Source organism: Lineus longissimus, chromosome 10 (assembly GCF_910592395.1).
Source record: "Lineus longissimus chromosome 10, tnLinLong1.2, whole genome shotgun sequence".
Classification (NCBI taxonomy): Eukaryota; Metazoa; Nemertea; class Pilidiophora; order Heteronemertea; family Lineidae; genus Lineus; species Lineus longissimus.
Window position 1 is genome coordinate 11,011,238 of NC_088317.1, and position 21,360 is coordinate 11,032,597.

A 21,360-nucleotide genomic window follows, 5' to 3' on the forward strand; every position below is an offset into this window, starting at 1 on the left:
AACTTACCTATATTGTACTCTACTGGAATTGGTCAATAAATGAATAATTCATTCATTCACATTATTTCTGGGCTTGTTTTAATATTTGAGGGTCCAGATTTTAAGCAAGGGTCGAATTACGTCATAGTTTGACCTCTGGTGACCTTGAACTTCAACCAATCATTTTTCTGCTGCATTCATCATATAGCTGATACTATAAGCTCCATGTTGAGTGGTCATATGTTACCTTAGGTTGTTTCCTTACGACGTTAGGTCAATTTGAATTTCCCCTACCCCTAATTTTGGCGGCGGTTATGCGCACGAGGAATTGCAACAAAACCATGAATAGCAGGTTTACTGCCGGGTTTCAGAATGTCCACCCTCGCTCAATGGGTGTCCCAGGTGGTCCTTTATCAAAATCAGGTGAGTGATTGTGGGGCCCTTTTATGCATGCAAACACCCCTTGGCTCCAGGACTACTAACGTGGTTACGAATCAACATTTGGAGCTTATTCTTACATGATCAGATCGGAATTTTATGGTAATTTAGAAATCTGTCGCATATCCGATTCAATAGTCTATATTTTAAAACAACCCAGTTGTACCTCGCCTCCAGTGTACAGTACTGATCTCCCAAATATGGGAAGACACGCCCACCACACACCCATAATATGGACCAATAGCGCTCCGCTTATAAATACGCCACCGCCACACGGGGCCTTTTCGATCAGACGAGTTGCTTGGGAAGTTGGGGGCCTGTCATGCATTATGCATGGATAAGGTTGACGACTATGTCTAGGCCTAATTGTCTATGATTGACTGATATTTTATAACAAACGATGAATAAAAGAAGCCTAGTCATGTATGTTTATCACCGAAGTTTGCGGATGAAAATTTCCTTCGCCGTGAGCGATTTCTTACATCTTCCAGTACGCATCGAGGGATGCAGAGATCTTTGTGACGTCACCAGTTCTAAGCGGGTTTTTTTATTCACGTGTGTGTTTCTCCTATGATCTCGTGCATCTAGTACCGAGCATAATACTTTATCGTCTATGGAATACAAAACAATCATAAAAACTAATTTTTGCTTCCATTGAAGAGAAATAAAATATTTTAACGACCACAGCGCATTGCCAATTGATGACGTCATCCTCCACATTAAAAATGTTGGCTTCTGAACGAACTGGCAAATTGCTATCAATAAAGTCAGCTGGGACGAGACTGTCAGTTGGGAGGGTATAAATCGTGGAAGGAACGCACCCGATTTCCCGCGCTATTTGCACAGTGATTCCATGGTTTACATTGAATATTCCAAGGTTTATCAGTGTTTCCAAGGTTTCACTAATTCCATACTTTATCAACTACCCTAAGGAACAACCATTTTGGTACAATTTTCAACGCTACTTTATTCTGGCTATCAAGCCACATGACACTAGGTTCTATGGGGGAAATCTTTGTAGGAACTTACCATCTTATCTCAGGAGATTTTCTTGGATGAACAAGGCAACCAGGAATAATTTCCTTAGGACTGACTACTGCAGCATCATCAAGCACCGTGTCTATTGCAGGCACATCATCGACAAATGGAACCTTGATTGCAATGCTAGGTGGGCCGAACGGTCCAACCCCCACCTTGTTCACAGCTGCAATGCAGAACATGTACTCCATGCCTTCAACTAAGTCTTCATCTACGAAAGTCAGATTTTTGATGATTGTTTCATTTAGTTTGGCCGAGCAGGTGCTGGAGGTCGGGCAGCGTTGAAGACATTTAACATTGTAGCCAATGATTTGAGAGCCTCCATCATCTCCTGGTGGTTTCCATGACACTATGGCAGAGTCCCTAACGAATTGTGAGACAGTTGGCGCATTAGGTACTCCGGGTTTGTCTGAAAAAAAATAATGGTGATGGTGGTCATTAAATTATCAGAAATGACCTAAACTTCACACGGTCATAATATCAGTCAAATCAGGAGCATCCGTTGAGGGTTTTTCCTAAACCCTTCCCAACTATGTTGATGAGAGCTTTCCCCCAGCCCCATATCAGTGAAAGATGTGGGTCAAGTCGGCATATATATAGCATGACGATGTATTGAAAATCAGCAAAAATGGAATGCACCTAACACATTCAAAAAAACTCAAATTACTCCTGTAGAACAGCATCCTTTCGGGGCATGAAATTTCCGCGAATATCAGATCACAGGCATATTCACGACAGGACATATTTGCGAGTCAAGGGCTCACTTTTTTTCATTTGCATTGCAAAATTTCCAGATAGGTGCTGTTTAGAATACCCTATCAGCCCAACTTACTGTACTTCAGCGCATTGCATTTCACGCATAATGGATTTTCAAAAACGGTTGTCAATTACAGTTTGGCGTCCCTCATCAAGTAATCAACTGAATAAAAAACCAAAGTAGCCGGCAATCAGGCAAACAAGCTACCCCGCAAGTTGCTAGGATGGCCAAACAATGGCTTCTGATAGCCGAAAAAATCTGATTACATGAGCCACAGCTGAATGAAAGCTGGACGAAAATTTTACGCAAGAAACAGAACATGTTCGCGGCATGAAATTTTCGCGACCTGGACCCTCTTGCGAAATTCACAAAAAATATCCAGCACGAAAAATTTTCCTGTTGTACAGTAAGTTCATCAAGTCACCATTCATGCCCTATACAAACTTGTTCAGCAACACACGTAGGCCCTCAATAAATGTTCATTGCTACCATACTTGGCAGCATTACATAACAATCTTCTTGGAATGGATGAGATCTGCCAACAAATGCTGCCGGTTCAGATGAGACCGAAATGGAATTTGAACATCACTAATGTATGAAGTTGCAATAACAATTTAATTTGCTGAAATTATTCCTGACCGCTGGAAATGGTGAAACTATCTCTCACATTTCCAAACTGGTTGCCACAATGTATGTATATGAAATGCATGAAGGAGAGTGTGAGTACAGCACAATAGACATGAAATTGAATTAAAATACTTAGATATGAGTCATAATTACCTAATGGATCATCCTCTGCCAACTTAAAAAGATCAGCAGCAGTTGTATCTTGAAAATTCTGCTTAACCTTTGCCAGGTTTTCAGCAGAATCCAAACGACTGAAATACAAAAGGATTTAAGTTTTTTTGCAGGAGTCTTGGTCATAATGGCATTAGTTTTTTAGCCACTTTGAGCGCTGGTTCATAAAGTACTTGGAACCAGAGAGTGACAAAATTTTTAGGTGTCTCTGAGACCAAGAGGAGGGAAAAGAACTTCGCAACAGTAGAACCCGCGTATAACGTCTGCTATGAATGGTTGATGAACGGACAAATGGATGGACAGTCATATTATTACCACCACAGCTGACTTCATCATCTGAGCTAATTAAGGCAAAGAATCTTACCAATTTTCGAGAAACCTATTCAGTGTCAAGTCCTCGTTTATTTGAATTGACCGGACTTGGTGGTTTTGACGCTGCACATGCTGAAAAATTAAGAGAAGAAGCTCTTTTAAGAAACAGAACAATGTCGTCATGAAGTTAGCCATTTTGGCAAGAAGGGAGCACCAAATGCCAACCCCCCATCTCTTTCTCATAAAGGGAAGCAAAGACCCTACTGAAGAGAAACAATGGCAATGTCTGGCAACAGGAACAAGGAGTTAACCCAGAGCCAACCTTCATATAGACAAGAACAACGCAAAGCGTGGCAAATCCCACCGAACGAACCGCGAATAGTGTATAGTAATTTTCATTGTTGTCTAATAATACTTTTGGAAGAAAGGGAATATATGACTGCTTATGGTGGAGTAATGAATAGAATTGGAGATTTGAAAATGGGTAGTGGACAAACTTTTTGAGTAGCGCCATCTATATCAGCCACGAAGGGTTAAAATGAAAAAATAATGGCGCAGCACACAGGTTCATTGTTGGAGAGACAAGACCACTAATGAATATTCATAGGTTGGATGGTCCTGGCCTATCTATTAGACGAGTGCATGTTTTTTACTCTCAAGTACATATTTGGAGAGGTATTGAAAAAATATTTGTTGTGGCAAGTCTACAGATATAAAGAAATTATTTGATGAAAAAATTAATTTCGAATTTTGCTAATTGGGTAATAGGGGGCGTGTTTTGAGTTTTTTCTGCCAGTTGGCTGAAAAGAGTGGAAATATCAAAGTCTGTCTAATTTGTCGATTAAAAAAAAATTTCCGTGGTCAATCACCATTTCATTTTTCACCATTTACTTGCCCGACTGTCCGGAATAACATAATCTAAATTTCAGATTCACAACACCACGCGTTCTTTGATGCGTCGCGGTCAAACATTGACAATTTAACTGCTAAAAGGCTTAAAAAATCAATTGTGGTCTTGTCTCTATTTACACTACATTTTGGGTCAATATAGTGAAAAATTTGAATGTGCTCAAATCACTCTAATTCATTTAGAATATTGTATTGCTGATGATTTAAGGTCAAAACAAGCCAAAATAATGAGAAAAAAACTTAATTTGACCCAAATAAGAGTCAACCTAACCCCGGTCTAAGTTCGGTTTCATTTTTACAAGTCTTGTTGTGTTGCCATTCATTTTGTAATTTCTTTGAAACTACTTAGGCCTTGATTCTGAAAGTTGTGCCCTAAGCAGCAAAGATATTCCTAAATCACATCCTAAAGTTTCAGCTCCATAGCTTGCTTATTCTGGCCAGGGCAGGTCTTTGAATTTGGTGCTGTTGGGTGCAAAATCATGACTTTTTGTCGATTTTGTCCTCTTTCGTCGCTTTGGCACAGTTGTACCACTCTTTGAAATGTCTCTCATTTCTCCAAAAATGTCCAGATATGACTTTCTTTTGTTGGAGAGTTGTGGGATGTCATGTACATTAGTTTGAAAAAAATCTCAAAATGTTAACCCCTGAAATGTACCTTATTTACACTACATTTTGGGTCAATATAGTGAAAAATTTGAATGTGCTCAAATCACTCTAATTCATTTAGAATATTGTATTGCTGATGATTTAAGGTCAAAACAAGCCTAAATAATGAGAAAAAAACTTAATTTGACCCAAATAAGAGTCAACCTAACCCCGGTCTAAGTTCGGTTTCATTTTTACAAGTCTTGTTGTGTTGCCATTCATTTTGTAATTTCTTTGAAACTACTTAGGCCTTGATTCTGAAAGTTGTGCCCTAAGCAGCAAAGATATTCCTAAATCACATCCTAAAGTTTCAGCTCCATAGCTTGCTTATTCTGGCCAGGGCAGGTCTTTGAATTTGGTGCTGTTGGGTGCAAAATCATGACTTTTTGTCGATTTTGTCCTCTTTCGTCGCTTTGGCACAGTTGTACCACTCTTTGAAATGTCTCTCATTTCTCCAAAAATGTCCAGATATGACTTTCTTTTGTTGGAGAGTTGTGGGATGTCATGTACATTAGTTTGAAAAAAATCTCAAAATGTTAACCCCTGAAATGTACCTTATTTACACTACATTTTGGGTCAATATAGTGAAAAATTTGAATGTGCTCAAATCACTCTAATTCATTTAGAATATTGTATTGCTGATGATTTAAGGTCAAAACAAGCCAAAATAATGAGAAAAAAACTTAATTTGACCCAAATAAGAGTCAACCTAACCCCGGTCTAAGTTCGGTTTCATTTTTACAAGTCTTGTTGTGTTGCCATTCATTTTGTAATTTCTTTGAAACTACTTAGGCCTTGATTCTGAAAGTTGTGCCCTAAGCAGCAAAGATATTCCTAAATCACATCCTAAAGTTTCAGCTCCATAGCTTGCTTATTCTGGCCAGGGCAGGTCTTTGAATTTGGTGCTGTTGGGTGCAAAATCATGACTTTTTGTCGATTTTGTCCTCTTTCGTCGCTTTGGCACAGTTGTACCACTCTTTGAAATGTCTCTCATTTCTCCAAAAATGTCCAGATATGACTTTCCTTTGTTGGAGAGTTGTGGGATGTCATGTACATTAGTTTGAAAAAAATCTCAAAATGCTAACCCCTGAAATGTACCTTATTTACACTACATTTTGGGTCAATATAGTGAAAAATTTGAATGTGCTCAAATCACTCTAATTCATTTAGAATATTGTATTGCTGATGATTTAAGGTCAAAACAAGCTAAAATAATGAGAAAAAAACTTAATTTGACCCAAATAAGAGTCAACCTAACCCCGGTCTAAGTTCGGTTTCATTTTTACAAGTCTTGTTGTGTTGCCATTCATTTTGTAATTTCTTTGAAACTACTTAGGCCTTGATTCTGAAAGTTGTGCCCTAAGCAGCAAAGATATTCCTAAATCACATCCTAAAGTTTCAGCTCCATAGCTTGCTTATTCTGGCCAGGGCAGGTCTTTGAATTTGGTGCTGTTGGGTGCAAAATCATGACTTTTTGTCGATTTTGTCCTCTTTCGTCGCTTTGGCACAGTTGTACCACTCTTTGAAATGTCTCTCATTTCTCCAAAAATGTCCAGATATGACTTTCTTTTGTTGGAGAGTTGTGGGATGTCATGTACATTAGTTTGAAAAAAATCTCAAAATGTTAACCCCTGAAATGTACCTTATTTACACTACATTTTGGGTCAATATAGTGAAAAATTTGAATGTGCTCAAATCACTCTAATTCATTTAGAATATTGTATTGCTGATGATTTAAGGTCAAAACAAGCCAAAATAATGAGAAAAAAACTTAATTTGACCCAAATAAGAGTCAACCTAACCCCGGTCTAAGTTCGGTTTCATTTTTACAAGTCTTGTTGTGTTGCCATTCATTTTGTAATTTCTTTGAAACTACTTAGGCCTTGATTCTGAAAGTTGTGCCCTAAGCAGCAAAGATATTCCTAAATCACATCCTAAAGTTTTAGCTCCATAGCTTGCTTATTCTGGCCAGGGCAGGTCTTTGAATTTGGTGCTGTTGGGTGCAAAATCATGACTTTTTGTCGATTTTGTCCTCTTTCGTCGCTTTGGCACAGTTGTACCACTCTTTGAAATGTCTCTCATTTCTCCAAAAATGTCCAGATATGACTTTCCTTTGTTGGAGAGTTGTGGGATGTCATGTACATTAGTTTGAAAAAAATCTCAAAATGCTAACCCCTGAAATGTACCTTATTTACGCTACATTTTGGGTCAATATAGTGAAAAATTTGAATGTGCTCAAATCACTCTAATTCATTTAGAATATTGTATTGCTGATGATTTAAGGTCAAAACAAGCCAAAATAATGAGAAAAAAACTTAATTTGACCCAAATAAGAGTCAACCTAACCCCGGTCTAAGTTCGGTTTCATTTTTACAAGTCTTGTTGTGTTGCCATTCATTTTGTAATTTCTTTGAAACTACTTAGGCCTTGATTCTGAAAGTTGTGCCCTAAGCAGCAAAGATATTCCTAAATCACATCCTAAAGTTTCAGCTCCATAGCTTGCTTATTCTGGCCAGGGCAGGTCTTTGAATTTGGTGCTGTTGGGTGCAAAATCATGACTTTTTGTCGATTTTGTCCTCTTTCGTCGCTTTGGCACAGTTGTACCACTCTTTGAAATGTCTCTCATTTCTCCAAAAATGTCCAGATATGACTTTCCTTTGTTGGAGAGTTGTGGGATGTCATGTACATTAGTTTGAAAAAAATCTCAAAATGTTAACCCCTGAAATGTACCTTCATTGAGACAAGACCACTAATGAATATTCATAGGTTGGAGGGTCCAGGCCTATCTATTAGACGAGTGCATGTTTTTTACTCTCAAGTACATATTTGGAGAGGTATTGAAAAAGTATTTGTTGTGGCAAGTCTACAGATATAAAGAAATTATTTGATGAAAAAATTAATTTCGAATTTTGCTAATTGGGTAATAGGGGGCGTGTTTTGAGTTTTTTCTGCCAGTTGGCTGAAAAGAGTGGAAATATCAAAGTCTGTCTAATTTGTCGATTAAAAAAAAATTTCCGTGGTCAATCACCATTTTATTTTTCACCATTTACTTGCCCGACTGTCCGGAATAACATAATCTAAATTTCAGATTCACAACACCACGCGTTCTTTGATGCGTCGCGGTCAAACATTGACAATTTAACTGCTAAAAGGCTTAAAAAATCAATTGTGGTCTTGTCTCTGGATGCACCTACCCTGTTAATATCAGAAGGCTACTGTTGATAGGTGCCGAGCAATGGACCGGACAAACTTTTTGAGAAGTGCCCTCTATATCAGCCATGAAGTGTTAAAATGAAAAAATAATGGCGCAGCGCACAGGTTCATTGTTGGATGCACATACCAAAAGCCCCTATTGATAGGCACAGAGCAATGGCCTGGACAAAGTAAGATGGACGGACGGACGGACGGCAAGGCGGACCGACGCGGAGGACAGACGCCGCCACTGACGACAATACCCCCAAGGCCGACATTCGGCCTCGGGGTAATAAAAAGGATTTACCCGGAGTTGAATAGGGAACGGCCTTCTAATTCATGCAGCGGTCAATGAGATGTCTGTACCGCTGGGGGTCAGACACTCGACACCTATTCACCCCTTGGAAAAAAAGTGAGGGTCAGAACTCGACACTTTCTCACTATTGAATTGCCAAGCATCATTTCATCAGGTTCTCACTTTTCACCAAATCAATTGAGATCAGAGTTCACTATTTTTTCACCATGACCGAAGGGGAGAACAGACATTAAGTCTATTCACATTTCATTGTTAGAGCAACATATTTTGTAAAAAACTGTCGTAAACACTACAAAAATTAGTCCAGGTAACCTCCACCCTACGGCGCGCTAGCGGAGGGTCGAGGGGGATGCGTCGATTCACTATAAAGAAGGAAGCCCAATGTACAGCTGATGTACACTGCACTGAGCAATACTGAACGCTCTGGTATTCTGTAGGCACGAGGATTTCTGGGAATCCCCTTCTCATTTTCAAAAGGAGTTTGTTTTGACAATAAATATTTGGAGTAAGTACTAGAGTTTGGTCGATTTCATAATTACAGATTAAGTAAGCTAATATTCTTTTGTCGAAATCGGTCTTGAAATTAATGTTTTATTTGAAAAACTCGATAAACCACTTGACCAGACACCGGAAGCCAACGCCCCCAAATCTAGTTCGTGACGAGAGAAATGTCGTGACATACCAGTCTCAGTAATGTGAATGAATGAGACTGGTTCCGAACGAAAAAATCACCAGCAAGCTTTTGCTGCCGGCAGCCATCTTTCCGGTTCTGTGCGTAACATGTGCGTCAGCCGACGATCCGCATTTTCTTTTAATTTTTAGCTCACCTCTTAGCAGAGGTGAGCTTATCCCATACCGTGGCGTCCGTCGTCCGTCGTCGTCGTCGTCGTCGTCGTCCGTCGTCCGTTAGCAGGGCACGTTTCGTAACTGTTAGAGCTATTGAGTTGAAACTTGGTACACATGTACCCTTATGTGATGACACCTTAGAGACCAAGTTTCGGTCCGATTCGTTTCATGGTTTGGCCACCAGGGGGCCAAACGTTAAAAGTGAAAATATGCAATATCTCCCTTAATAGTAGTCGGGAAATTTTGAAAAAAATATGGTAGGTACTTCTAGCAAAGGTGCATCATATATCCTCCGGGTTTTTGATTTGACCTCCTTTTCAAGGTCACAGAGGTCAAATGGTGTTAATTGGCCGTTAGGATGTAACGATGGCACGTTTCTAAACTGCAATGACTATTGATGACAAATTTGGTACACATTTACCCCTTAGTCAGGTGATCTCAGGGACCAAAGTTTGGTCCAATATGATTCACCACTTGACCACCAGGGGGCAAAATCCAAAAACCTTAAAAATGTGATTATTCCTTAACTTCTTGCCCGATTGCCACCAATTTGATATCATGGGTACATCTAACCACCATACAGTATATGTCACACAGGTTTTTAATTTGACCTTCTTGTCAAGGTCACAGAGGTCAAATGGCATAAATTCGCCGTCAGGCCGTAACTATGGCACGTTTCTTAACTGCAATGACTATTGATCACAAATTAAGTACACATGTACCCCTTGGTCAGGTGATCTCAGGTATCGAAGTTTGGTGCGATCTGATTTGCCGTTTGGCCTCCAGGGAGGGGGCCAAATCCTAAATTCTTCAAAATGCCATTATTCCTAGAAATGACTTGCCCGATTGGCACCAATTTTATATCATAGGTACATCTAATTCTAACAACCATTCAATGTGTCACCCGGGTATTCTTTGATTTGACCTACTTTTCAAGGTCACAGAGGTCGAATGTACTGTAAATTGGCCATTTTGGGGAAATTGTAATTGCTTGGACCTACATCAAACCTAACACTGCATGACACAATACCATGCTCTTTATCCATCTTTCCTCCACATGAGGTGAGCACAATGGCCCTGGCCATTTCATTATTTCTTGTGGTTTATCGCTCGACAGAAACCCGACATTTGCAAAATCCGGCTACCCCAGACATTCGTCGACACCTTTCCCAATCCCATTCGCCAGAAACTCGACGTTTGAAAATAATCAGGCACCGCAGCACTCGACACAAACTCGACGTCGAGTACGTGTCGACCGCTGACCCCGGGGGTACAGACATCTGATTTACCACTGCATCATTGTGCATATGACTGTATGTTTAAAGTACCTTGAGCAGAGACCAGGTTACATGTAGTTATGAGACAGCTGGACTGTAGAAATAGAGCCTGCAGCACACTGGACGCCAACTCCGGTGTCCAAAGGAGTTTGACTGAATGCCTCTAGATGCCTATGGACACCAGAGCTGGCGGCGAGAGGATCACATTCAGCACACACTTGGCGGTCCGTGGCATCTTCGGCTGCCACTTTATCCCGGCATCCAGTTGGCCACCAACTCCAAAGTTCATCGGAAGCACACTGAATGCCAACTCTGGCATTCAGGCACTGGCGGCAAAAAAACTTCACTGGACGCCGGAGTTGGCGTCCAGTGTGCTGCAAGCTTAAGAAACGTCTACAGAATAGAACGCTAGAAGTCATACCAGGGGCGGTTCCAGCAATTTTGAATAGGGGGGGGGGGGGGGGGGGGCGCAACTGCCCGCGCTACGAATTGCCCGCGCAATTTGATTGGCCATCTGTTTATGAATGTGTGCCTGACGGCTATCCCGCCGCTTGATGTCGGCAGTGTAATGAGAGGACTTCAGGATCGATACGAGCCGCCGGAAAGTCGGCATGGGTATTTGCAACCCCTTTTAAAAATGGCTTCGCTATAACTTGTCGTAAACAATAAAGGTGTGAGGTTTTTTTTCATACATTGACTTGAAGTAAATTGTTTTCTGATATTTTGGTGGAAATTTTTCTGATACAGATCCAGTGTCCCTTTCAACGCCAAATATGGTATTACATTTCCCACAAAATGATTGGAAACACCTATCAACGTTCTTCAAGCTGCATACGGTAAAAGCATGCAAAGGGTACATGCTGGAAGAAATTCATTGGAATTGGTAACAAGAGGGCCAAGGGCCTGGCGCTCAGCTGGATGACCTAATAACATAGGACTGAGGGTATAAAGTAGTTAATATCGGCTTTATACTACTGTTTGAAGGTCAAGAGAACACGTTATACCACTAAAGTTTCCAATGCAGAGCTGCCAGCTGGATGAAATATGATTGAACTAATCAGCCATGGTATATAAATATTACAGGAGGCAACGGAAGATATCCCTAGTTCAGTATGTTGTATCGGTAGCTTTACAGAAAAGAAGTGTCAGAGAGGATGAGACTTCTCCATGGACAACTGTGGTATGTCCAGGCTGGGTTGTACAGCACAAGGATTACAAAATGCTGCCTGTAATTGAGAGGTATCCTGATTTAACAGAGGTCAAAATAAATAGAAATTACCAGTTTGGGACTTACACCACTGTCTTTTTTTTTAATAAGGTAGAGGTTACAGGAGTCAACAAAATTAATTTTATTGAGAGAAATTGACCTGTCCTGCAGGTGATTGGAATTTACAATACAAAGGGTCGGTTTTCATGACATTGTGCTCTACTGCGTATCCCTAGTGAGTCGATCTGGAACCAATCTATCCTTGGCGCAGACAGGTTCAAATTGGCTATATCTTGAATAGATTGAATTGCGATGAAAATCTAATGCAATAAAGGAGCAATATCGAAGAGACAAATTAATCAAACCAATTGTCCACAGACTCGGACCCTGAAATGGCATGATGTATGCGTGCATATTAAAGTATCAATTGGTCCCATAGAGATGATAAGGCAATGTCAATATGCCTTGTTCCTTAGTCAGCAATATGCCCCTTTTTATACGGAGAAGAAGGAGAACCCAGATAGGCCTTCACATGTCGGCTTCCAAATGGCTCGAACCAACTGTACTATCACTACTATAAATTTAAAATGCGTGCTCCTCCTACATGTAGCAATATCTCGGCCAAAAAGGCACTTAGTCGACAGGCAAGTTAGAAGTTCAGCACCGTGAGCAGCTCCTTGGTAAGGCCATGTCAGGTTCCGCGCGCCTCATCAGATACATCAAGTATTGAAAGCTGTGGTGAGCTGAGCACATAAAAAGACCATGGTCACCTTAATTTGAAAATCCCTTCGTAATCAAGGGCTACCTCTGACTAAAACAGCACAATAGACCACCAATTTGACCCCAGCTCCTAACTGCGGGAAAACCCAAGTCCAGCAACCAAAAGTACCAAAAATACATTTTTGTTTACATTTGAACTGCACACATGCGTTTGTTTACAATTTCATTTCCCGCGAAATCTCGAAAATCAGGTGACCTGCAATTGTGGATTGAAAATAACATTAACCTGGGTTCAGCAGGTCAGCAGGTATACCGGCTGTTCCAATCATCCCCGTACAGCCAGCTGTTCAAAAGGTAATGTTATTCACCCCACAGGGAGTGCAGGTAATTGATTAAGCCCCTGCATAACTTAACAGCAATGCCAATGGCTTGGCTTCTGTGAGTGGTAAGGAGAATTGACAGTTTTTTTATGGGAGTAACATTATTGTGTTGCTTAAAACGTCTACTTTTTACTCATGTAAGAATCGTAGTACTAATAATAACTTCAACTTATTTTCCGGTTATGATAACACAACACGCATCTTCATGATCATGACCTTTCTCAAACTAACGGAATGACCTAATCGCCTTGGACGCACAACCTAACCACGTATCAATCCGCCCCGACGATCGACACATCCATTCGATTCGAGAACACTCGATAAAGTTTGATAAATAAACTAGAACTGAGATTTCACAGGAGCACCTGTAAATTCATGACTCCAGGATAGTTTTGAGGGCGATATCGTAAGAGTTGGTCTTGAGTATGGGGACCTGTGAAGGTCCGTGTCTGTGAGGCACCTGGGGAGAGAAGACTAGTTGAACGATGGGATCTGACACGGACACTACAATTGATCTCATTATATGAATACCATTTAATTACAAACAAGTGAAAACAGATCATATCATATTCCTTGGCATAAATTAAAATAGGAGAACGGGAACAAGGTTTTTTAGCAGGAGGAAAGCGAGAACATTTTGCGCCGTCGTATTCCGATTTGACTGGTTAGTGGTGAAATCTGCTTTAATTCTGCAAATTAACATATTCGTTTTACTAGTTCCAACGTTGTCTGAATTAAAGATGCTTTCCCAATGCTTGACTGGTCTGGCAAGAGGCATTGCCAGGAAAACGTGACGAAATTTTGCACGCCCTCCCTCTCCGTAAAACTTCCTGACATGGTGTGAAGTGGGAGGGCGCACAATGGGAACCACACTGCCGCGATGTTAATAGTTTCTATATATAGAATTCAGCGGCAGAGATTTTAAGCACGGAAAAAGTAGATTAACTCTATGGCAAGCCGTTTGCTTCAAAAAGTCGAGATGACTTTTTTCAAGTCGAGATTTTTTTTTCAAGTCAAGAAAAAATATTTCAAGTCAAGAAATTTCTTCAAAAAGTTGAAATTAGTATTTTCAAGTTTACACATTTTTTTTCAATTCTACAAGTTTTTTTTTAAGTCGACTTTTTAAATATATATACATTTTTTTTAAGTAAAAAAATTTTTTTTCATTAATTTTTTTATATACAACTTATCAGTTGATTATTTTTCTAATTCTTTTAAATTTTTTTTCAAGTCGTTAAAAATTTATTGTAAATGACAAATTTCCTATTCAACAAAAAAAAACACATTCGAGACAGAAAAAATAAGTCGAACATTATGACGTCATCACTTTTCGTGTACAGTATGTAGACTCGTCCCCAGCCGTTCTCTTGCTGACTTCGCACTCTGATGCCAACATATATACATAGCAGGGGACCAGTCTATACAGTATGCAAGATGGCGGGAGGCGATGTTGTTGACATTGCCGAGTGTCTGCGTCAGTGTCCCGCTATGGTCCGGCGATCTGAAAGGGCCAGACAATCATTAGATCAAAACAAACTAGAGAACTGTTCCAGGCTACTAGATGACATTCTAGGAATTCTGAGTGCCCTGTATATACGTGCATGCGATCACTTCGGTGCCGGTTCTGTTTTGGCAGAAGATTTTGCGGAGGTCTTGGTGCATATGCACAGCACTAACGATCAGGTATTGCACGCGATAGAGGGTTTGCAGAATAACACGACACACGGGCCTGATCGCGGCTGGCCAGGTGTTGAATTGGAACGTTTGTCCAGTAGAGGTAGACTAAGGCTGGTGATCCCTCGCCAGATAATTGAATATTTGCAAGAGAAACATTTTTCATGGGAGGCAATATCCCACATTCTCATGGTATCTCGATCAACCCTCTTACGAAGGCGACATGAGTTTGGCATGCCAACTGTGGCTGGTTCCAAATATCACGACATTGATGATGAAAATTTTGACAGGACAGTTGTGGATGTCCTCACAGCTACTCCATATTCTGGGGAGACGTTGGTAGGCGGCGCGCGCAATGTACACAAAAACTGATGACGTCATAATGTTCGACTTTATTTTTGAAGCGCTCGACTGATTATTTTCTCGAGTATGAAACTTTTACTCGAGTATGAAATTTTTACTTTCGACACTATTTCGGTATTTATTATGTATCATTATTATATTTTACAAACACTATTTTTATTTTTATAATCATTTTTTTCTCGCAGTGAAATTTTTATTAATTGATTCAACTTCAATAAGTTAAATGAGAAGAAAAATAAATATCTCGCATTGAAAAAAAAATTTAATTTCAAATTTTTTTTCTTGACTTGAAAAAAATATCTTGACTAGAAAAAAATCATTTCGACCAGAAAAAAAATCATTTTGACTTTTTGAAGCAAACGGCTTGCCATATAACTCGGCTAATCTCAATGGATTTTACTCAGGAATGTTTTCAAGGCGAGAGAAACATCTGATTTAAGTACTGCGCTTATTAGATTTCATGTTCATGCCAAAGATTGGCCTAAAACGTGGACGAAAAGAGTGCATTATCGAGTGTTGGAGAGGTCACGTGATTGGACGAGAAACCTGAGCGAAAACAATACTGACTCCAGCTCCAAGTCATAACAAAGTTTTCGTGCTTTTAGCTGTCAACATCAATGGCTATAATATACTCCTGCAGAATAGTAGAACTAATAGAACTAATTTCCGAAGTTTCCAATAGTTTGAACACAAATCAGAACATCACCCATCAGCTGGACTCAGATCTGCATAAATTACGATAAATAATGAGGTCGTCGCTTCAATTTCACAAAGAAAGTTGACTCCATTCGAAGGTTGACCGAATTCCGTTGAACTCACCGTTATGAGGGCATTTGAACACATTCTCGTTGATCTTTTCTATGAACGTGTGAAGTTTCGTACCAAAATACATTTCCGCGAAGGCTTAAAAAAGAAAATTTGTCACTTACAAAATCATCGCTCCGGTAGAAATAAAAAAGTCACCGCCATTTTCTTGATGATGGTACTCCAGGTAACCTCGGCGGGAAATTTAAAGCGGAATCATCCGGGGTCAAACAACAGTTTTGCTCACTACCGCCAACTGGTGATATAAATCGACACTAATCTATTTTATATCAAAACTTCTGTATCATGAAGACCTTTTCAACTTTATTTCAAGCTTTTATCTGCTGGAATAGAGCGTCAAAAAATTGTTTTTTCATTTACGCATTTTGCCCCCTGGGGAGCTGAATTTGAGTCGAATCGCCCAAATTTTTTTCCGTAAGCAACATTTTCTGCGGTGTTTATAAGCAAGACTAGATTTGAAGTGCCTCGGTTGTATGATTACAAAATGCCCAATTTTGTCCACGGACGGATGAATGGATGGATGGATGGATGGATGGATGGACGGACACCACTCGAATAGCTATTTGACTAAAAATGGTCTAAACCACACATACTGTGCATAAATTGTCTGAGCTATGGATATTGCCTCTCTGTATTTTGTGTATGGTAAAACGTTATGGTCTAAAAGGGTTAAATACAACATCATCTATGGGTTGCCCGCGCATTTTGTAGTTTGTACTGTAACTGTAAGTTTAAAGATATCAAAGCTGCATCCTTCACTGAGGTTTTTCATGGGGAGCAACTGTGCTTGAAATGCGGGTGGTTCATAAATGGGCGTGGTCGCCCAACAACCATAGTCTGAGCTCCTTGTTCTCCTTGCAGAATAAAACACCAATGGTTCTCAGCAATCAGTATTATTATCCTTAATGAAAAACAGTCATAAATTCCATTGAAACACTATTCTGCCGTGAGTTAGGGTCATGTTCAGCTGCACAATTCACATTTTCCCACAATGCAGGTGGTGCTGGCGTCAAGCAGAAGCATATACCCATAACTTTTATTGTTGCAAATGGTACACTTTTGGCCATGATAGTGCCATTACCAAAACCACGGGCCAACAGTTCTGTCGAAAAAATGACGAAATCGAAATGCTATGGTTGTAAAATGACCCGAAAAAATGGGCGTGGCCCACTTGGGCGGGATGGGGTCAATCAGAACAGAGATTACAGATTTTCCTATTCCAGCCACAGTACCAAAAAACTGTGATATGAAAAAATAAATTGGAGATGGTGAATTTCCACCACTGTGTTGATCTTTAAAAAAATTGCCTCTTAAGAGTGGAAATACTGTTATAGTGGTCTACCAACCCAGCACATGTTGCATGTATTTGTATTTCAATCATTACATTTTCAGATCGAAATTAAACTTAACCAGCAAGAAATTCACACAGAAACAATATAAGACTGCCTATTTCATGTAGGCCTATTTTCCTCAATATGAACGTGGAATTTAATGAAACTTGGGACTTTTTTATATTTAAACACATCTTTCAATGACATGAGACTATGAGTGAGGAAAGCACATGGGGCAAATATCCACAGAACCATGAAACGATTCCGAAAGGTTATGGAGTTCACACTGAAAATGGAATGATACATGTAGATTCCTGGAGAGATTGTTATTCTGGCCTTGCCAAATCATTTTTTAGAATCATTCCAGCTGGAACAGTTGAAACCAGGGAAGCAATGGTGGACTCCACACACAAAGCTGGGACACCTACCCTTCTAACCAGTAACCTGATCAGAGGGTGTTGTGAATATTAGTGCCTGGCCTGAGAGACACGAATGCTGATGTCATCACCATTTTCAAATGCTGTTAGGGAAACATGGCACCTGCTTGCAAATTGAACACATCATAAAGGGGTTAAATCAACTGGCAGAAGTAAAATATGCCAAAACCCATAGAAGGTTCTACAATTCACACATATGTGTCGGATCATATTGGCAGTATTAGTCACTTACCTGTCCCTCTGATTCAAATCTGGCGTCACCAGACATTTTTTTCCCAGTTCTATAAGACAAAATAATACATGTTCAGGAGGAGAATGCTATTTGACAATGAGGCGACGAACCATCAAGGCCAATGCTTAGTGGGAGATCTAGAAAACATTGTCGATTAGTCATGCCCAATATCAAGCAGATTTTGTCTGTCACAGCATTTGTCTCTTGGCCGATGAGAGGCTATGGGCGGTTATTTCCGCATTAAATGATGTCCTAAAACGCGTCTTTATAACTGGCGACTCGTGTGTGTGTGTAGAGCAACCCGTGCGTACAGAGCAAAACGCGCGTAACTCGCGACCCCTACAAAGAACATAACGCGAATGTATAACTACTGTCGCATAAACGTGCCGTCGTTAAAGAAAGTTTTTTAACATTACAATGTAGGAAAGAAAAGACATGTACATGTATCAATAAAGAAATTAATAATTGGTAAAAATGAAACCAACTGATTTGCTATACATACCATATGTTTTTTTGTTTAGTACTAGGATTATGTGCACCCTAAAAGGTTCAAAAATAAAATCAGGTTTGGAACCAAGTTTTCAAAAAGACAACGTACTTCTTCCTCCTCCAAAGCGGGAAAAGCATTCTTTACGTGCCACAATGGTCAGGCCCCGATTCAGTGTATTTGCCTTGTGACTCTGGCCACACTGGCCAGAGGGAGTCAACCCCAGCTACTCATGTTTCGCAATTGACACAAGTTACAAGGAACCTTAATTTTAAGTCTCATACGAAGGACTGTGAAAGGCCAGGAATTCTCTGAAAGCCAGGCGAGTTAATCCAGTTATACAATATTGGTTCTCCTCGATCAAACCCAGGCCCTATTGTGTAGGGGCCGGCAGTGTTATTGTTAACCACTAGGCTATGAGGCTCCCCACAAGGGTTGGTGTCCTCTGGCTCTGACATCCAATCATTTTCCTAGGTGTGCCTTTCTCAAAGGTGGCTTGCCTCTCACTTGACTGCCACTGTGCCAGAGGCCTGGTGGATTGTTGTGCCATTTGGAGCATTTTAAGGTTGAAGAGTGCTCATCTTCTTGGCCAATCATGCATGACCATGGCGCAAAAATCAAGAGAGCGTAATGTCCTCTCAAGAAAGTTGATAATGAAGAAAACACATACCTTTCTTCGCCATGGGAGGCCAGGCACACCATAATCATAGCGTAACTCCGCCCCCGATTTTATGTCTCTGACGGCGAAGAAAGCCAGACGTGGTGTGTCAGAAATTAAGATTACTGCAATTCTGCTGTTACGGACTCTGGCCCTTTCGCCGTCATTGACCAGTCTCCCCAGCCTGTTGGACGATTTTGTTGAATCAACACTGAAATGGACAAGGTTGATTTTACAGTCTAAGCCAAGTTAAAACTGGATTTATTGTGGACATGCACATCCACGTCCGCTACGTTGTACCCCCACTCTGAGCACAACTTCCTGGAGCTGCAACGCCAACTGATGAAACCACATCCCAGACTAGAAATGAAATGTCCTGGGGACATTGTGCTCACATGGGAATGACTTGGTGGGAGACAAAATAACAGGGATAGGTTTTGACTTTGAAGATGCAGAATTTTCAAATCTTCTCCTCGGGAACACCTGGAGGACAACAAGGGAATACCATTTAATTCTAATGGAGTGAATGGTTCTGGAGGACAAATTTGTGAAGGGATAAATCTTCTATATATGACTGTGGAGAAAATTGTCTGGGTATAACTGCAGCATTGAAATGAAATGTCCTCGGGTCATTGTGTTCACATGAGGCAATAAAAGACAGGTGCGAACGGATGAATGGTCCTTAATATCACCATCAGTATTAGTATTTCCAATTCATTTTTATTCAAGTATAAAAGACATGAAAGAAAGAGGGTTGTCATGATTAACATTAACCAACGAGACCTTGAAAAGTAGGTCAAGCGATTCAATGTTCTTCATCACTACGTTGAGCTTGATCAGATAAATCTAAGGACATTTCAATAAAAAAGTCACACAGTGAAGGTTTCACTGATATAAGACCCACATCGGATTTTATGACCTGATTCCTGAAAAATAGGTCATTATGTACCGTATTTTCCTGCGTATAAAACACACCGGGTATAAAGAGATGCCTAATACGAATAGGTGTCTACATATCAAATTTTAACAGGCTAGGACAAAATGACATTACCGTAACATGCCACCATATAAGTGAAATTTTCGAGTTTGACCTTTGTGACCTTCTTAGAAAAGTAGGTCAAGAGGTCAAGGTCATGTTTCAAGCACTATGTTAAGATTGATCCGAACAATCCATGACATACATTTGAAGATCACAAAGTGAAGGTTTCTTGATGACCCACCTTGGATTTCATGACTTTGACCTACCTTACCTACACCTGAAAAGTAGGTCACATTGTCATTTACCTAAATCTTTGCCAACACGTAGAGATGCCTAATAGGTGTCTACACACCAAATTTGAAGTGTCTATGACAAATAATGATGGAATGTGCCACCTTCGATGAAATTTTAAGTTTGACCTCTGTCACCTTGAAAAGTAGGTCAAATCAAAAACCTGTGTAATATGTCATGTAGTCCAAATGAGGTGTCCAAAGAAAAAATTTCATGCTTCTAGCTATCAGCATTAATGAGATATTGACAAAAGTCGGTTTTCAAAGATGGCTGCCTATAGCCAAGGAAGTAGGTCAAATTCCAATGATTTTTGGTATGTCAAGTCATATTGTCATAAGACATCCTCACATAAAGTTTCAACTTTGTAGACACAACAGTGAGCAAACGTGCCACCATTGTTGACAGACGACGGACGGACGGCAGACAGACGGACGGACTGACCGACAGACGACGGATGTGACAAGACGTGATGACATAACTTGTCATAAGCTCACCAAGGTGAGCTAAAAATCATCTAATATTACAGTTTTCAATTTTTCGAAATATTTTTTTGAACAACACAGCATTTTCAAAAAGTACAGCCAAAGTAAATATTTTTACTGGATTCTGAGTGTGGAGAAAATCCAGAGTCAACGATATCAGAAAAACTACAAATTAGCAAAGAATCTAAAGTTTTGTGTCTTCACATTCAAGTTTCCTCTCAAAAATGGTGAAAAAATATTAACCCTTTAGCTCCTAGATGCCCGGAATCGCCCTGCCCGTTTCTCACTGGACGCCCGCAACCGCCCGACCGCACAAATCATAAATGGAAAAATACATGGGAACTGTGGAGTGAGACCAACCTCGTTTTCAGGTACCAGGAAGTATACTGGTCTCACTAGCCAGTGGTGATCAGGTCAACATTGGTCCCCCTTAAAAAAAAGGTTCTTCAATCTCAGGCGATTACCATGGATACAGATGAGCCTATCATATCGCTATTGCTGCATGTTCAAATGTCGGTGTCCTGGGTATTTTGTGAAGAGGTAGCTCTGACGATTATTTGAGGAAAATATCAGCTTCTTCTGTGCACGTCCGCAGTGACCAGGCCTCGCATGCTATGTATAGCTCAATCGGATGTTGACATGAACTGGTTCCTGTCAGAGTGCACATGTTCTCAAGGTGAGACTTCGCGGTCAAAATGCTCAAAGAAAAGCCGCAACGACACCCTATTTTGGTATCAAAATTTAAAATTGTTATTATTTTGCTTTCTCAAGGTGATAAGTAGAAGTT

At 40.2% G+C, this 21,360-nt stretch overlaps 1 protein-coding gene across 1 annotated transcript; it reads right to left on the minus strand.

The window, feature by feature from the left end:
• Positions 1-1,442: 1,442 nt before the first annotated feature.
• LOC135494313 (myosin-binding protein C, slow-type-like) lies at positions 1,443-17,712 on the minus strand. The gene is made up of 4 exons (XM_064782226.1): positions 17,677-17,712; positions 3,375-3,454; positions 2,993-3,090; positions 1,443-1,864 (listed from the first exon to the last, which is right to left on the minus strand). The coding sequence occupies exons 1-4, from the start codon at positions 17,710-17,712 to the stop codon at positions 1,443-1,445; spliced, it is 636 nt and encodes a 211-aa protein (XP_064638296.1).
• Positions 17,713-21,360: the final 3,648 nt, after the last annotated feature.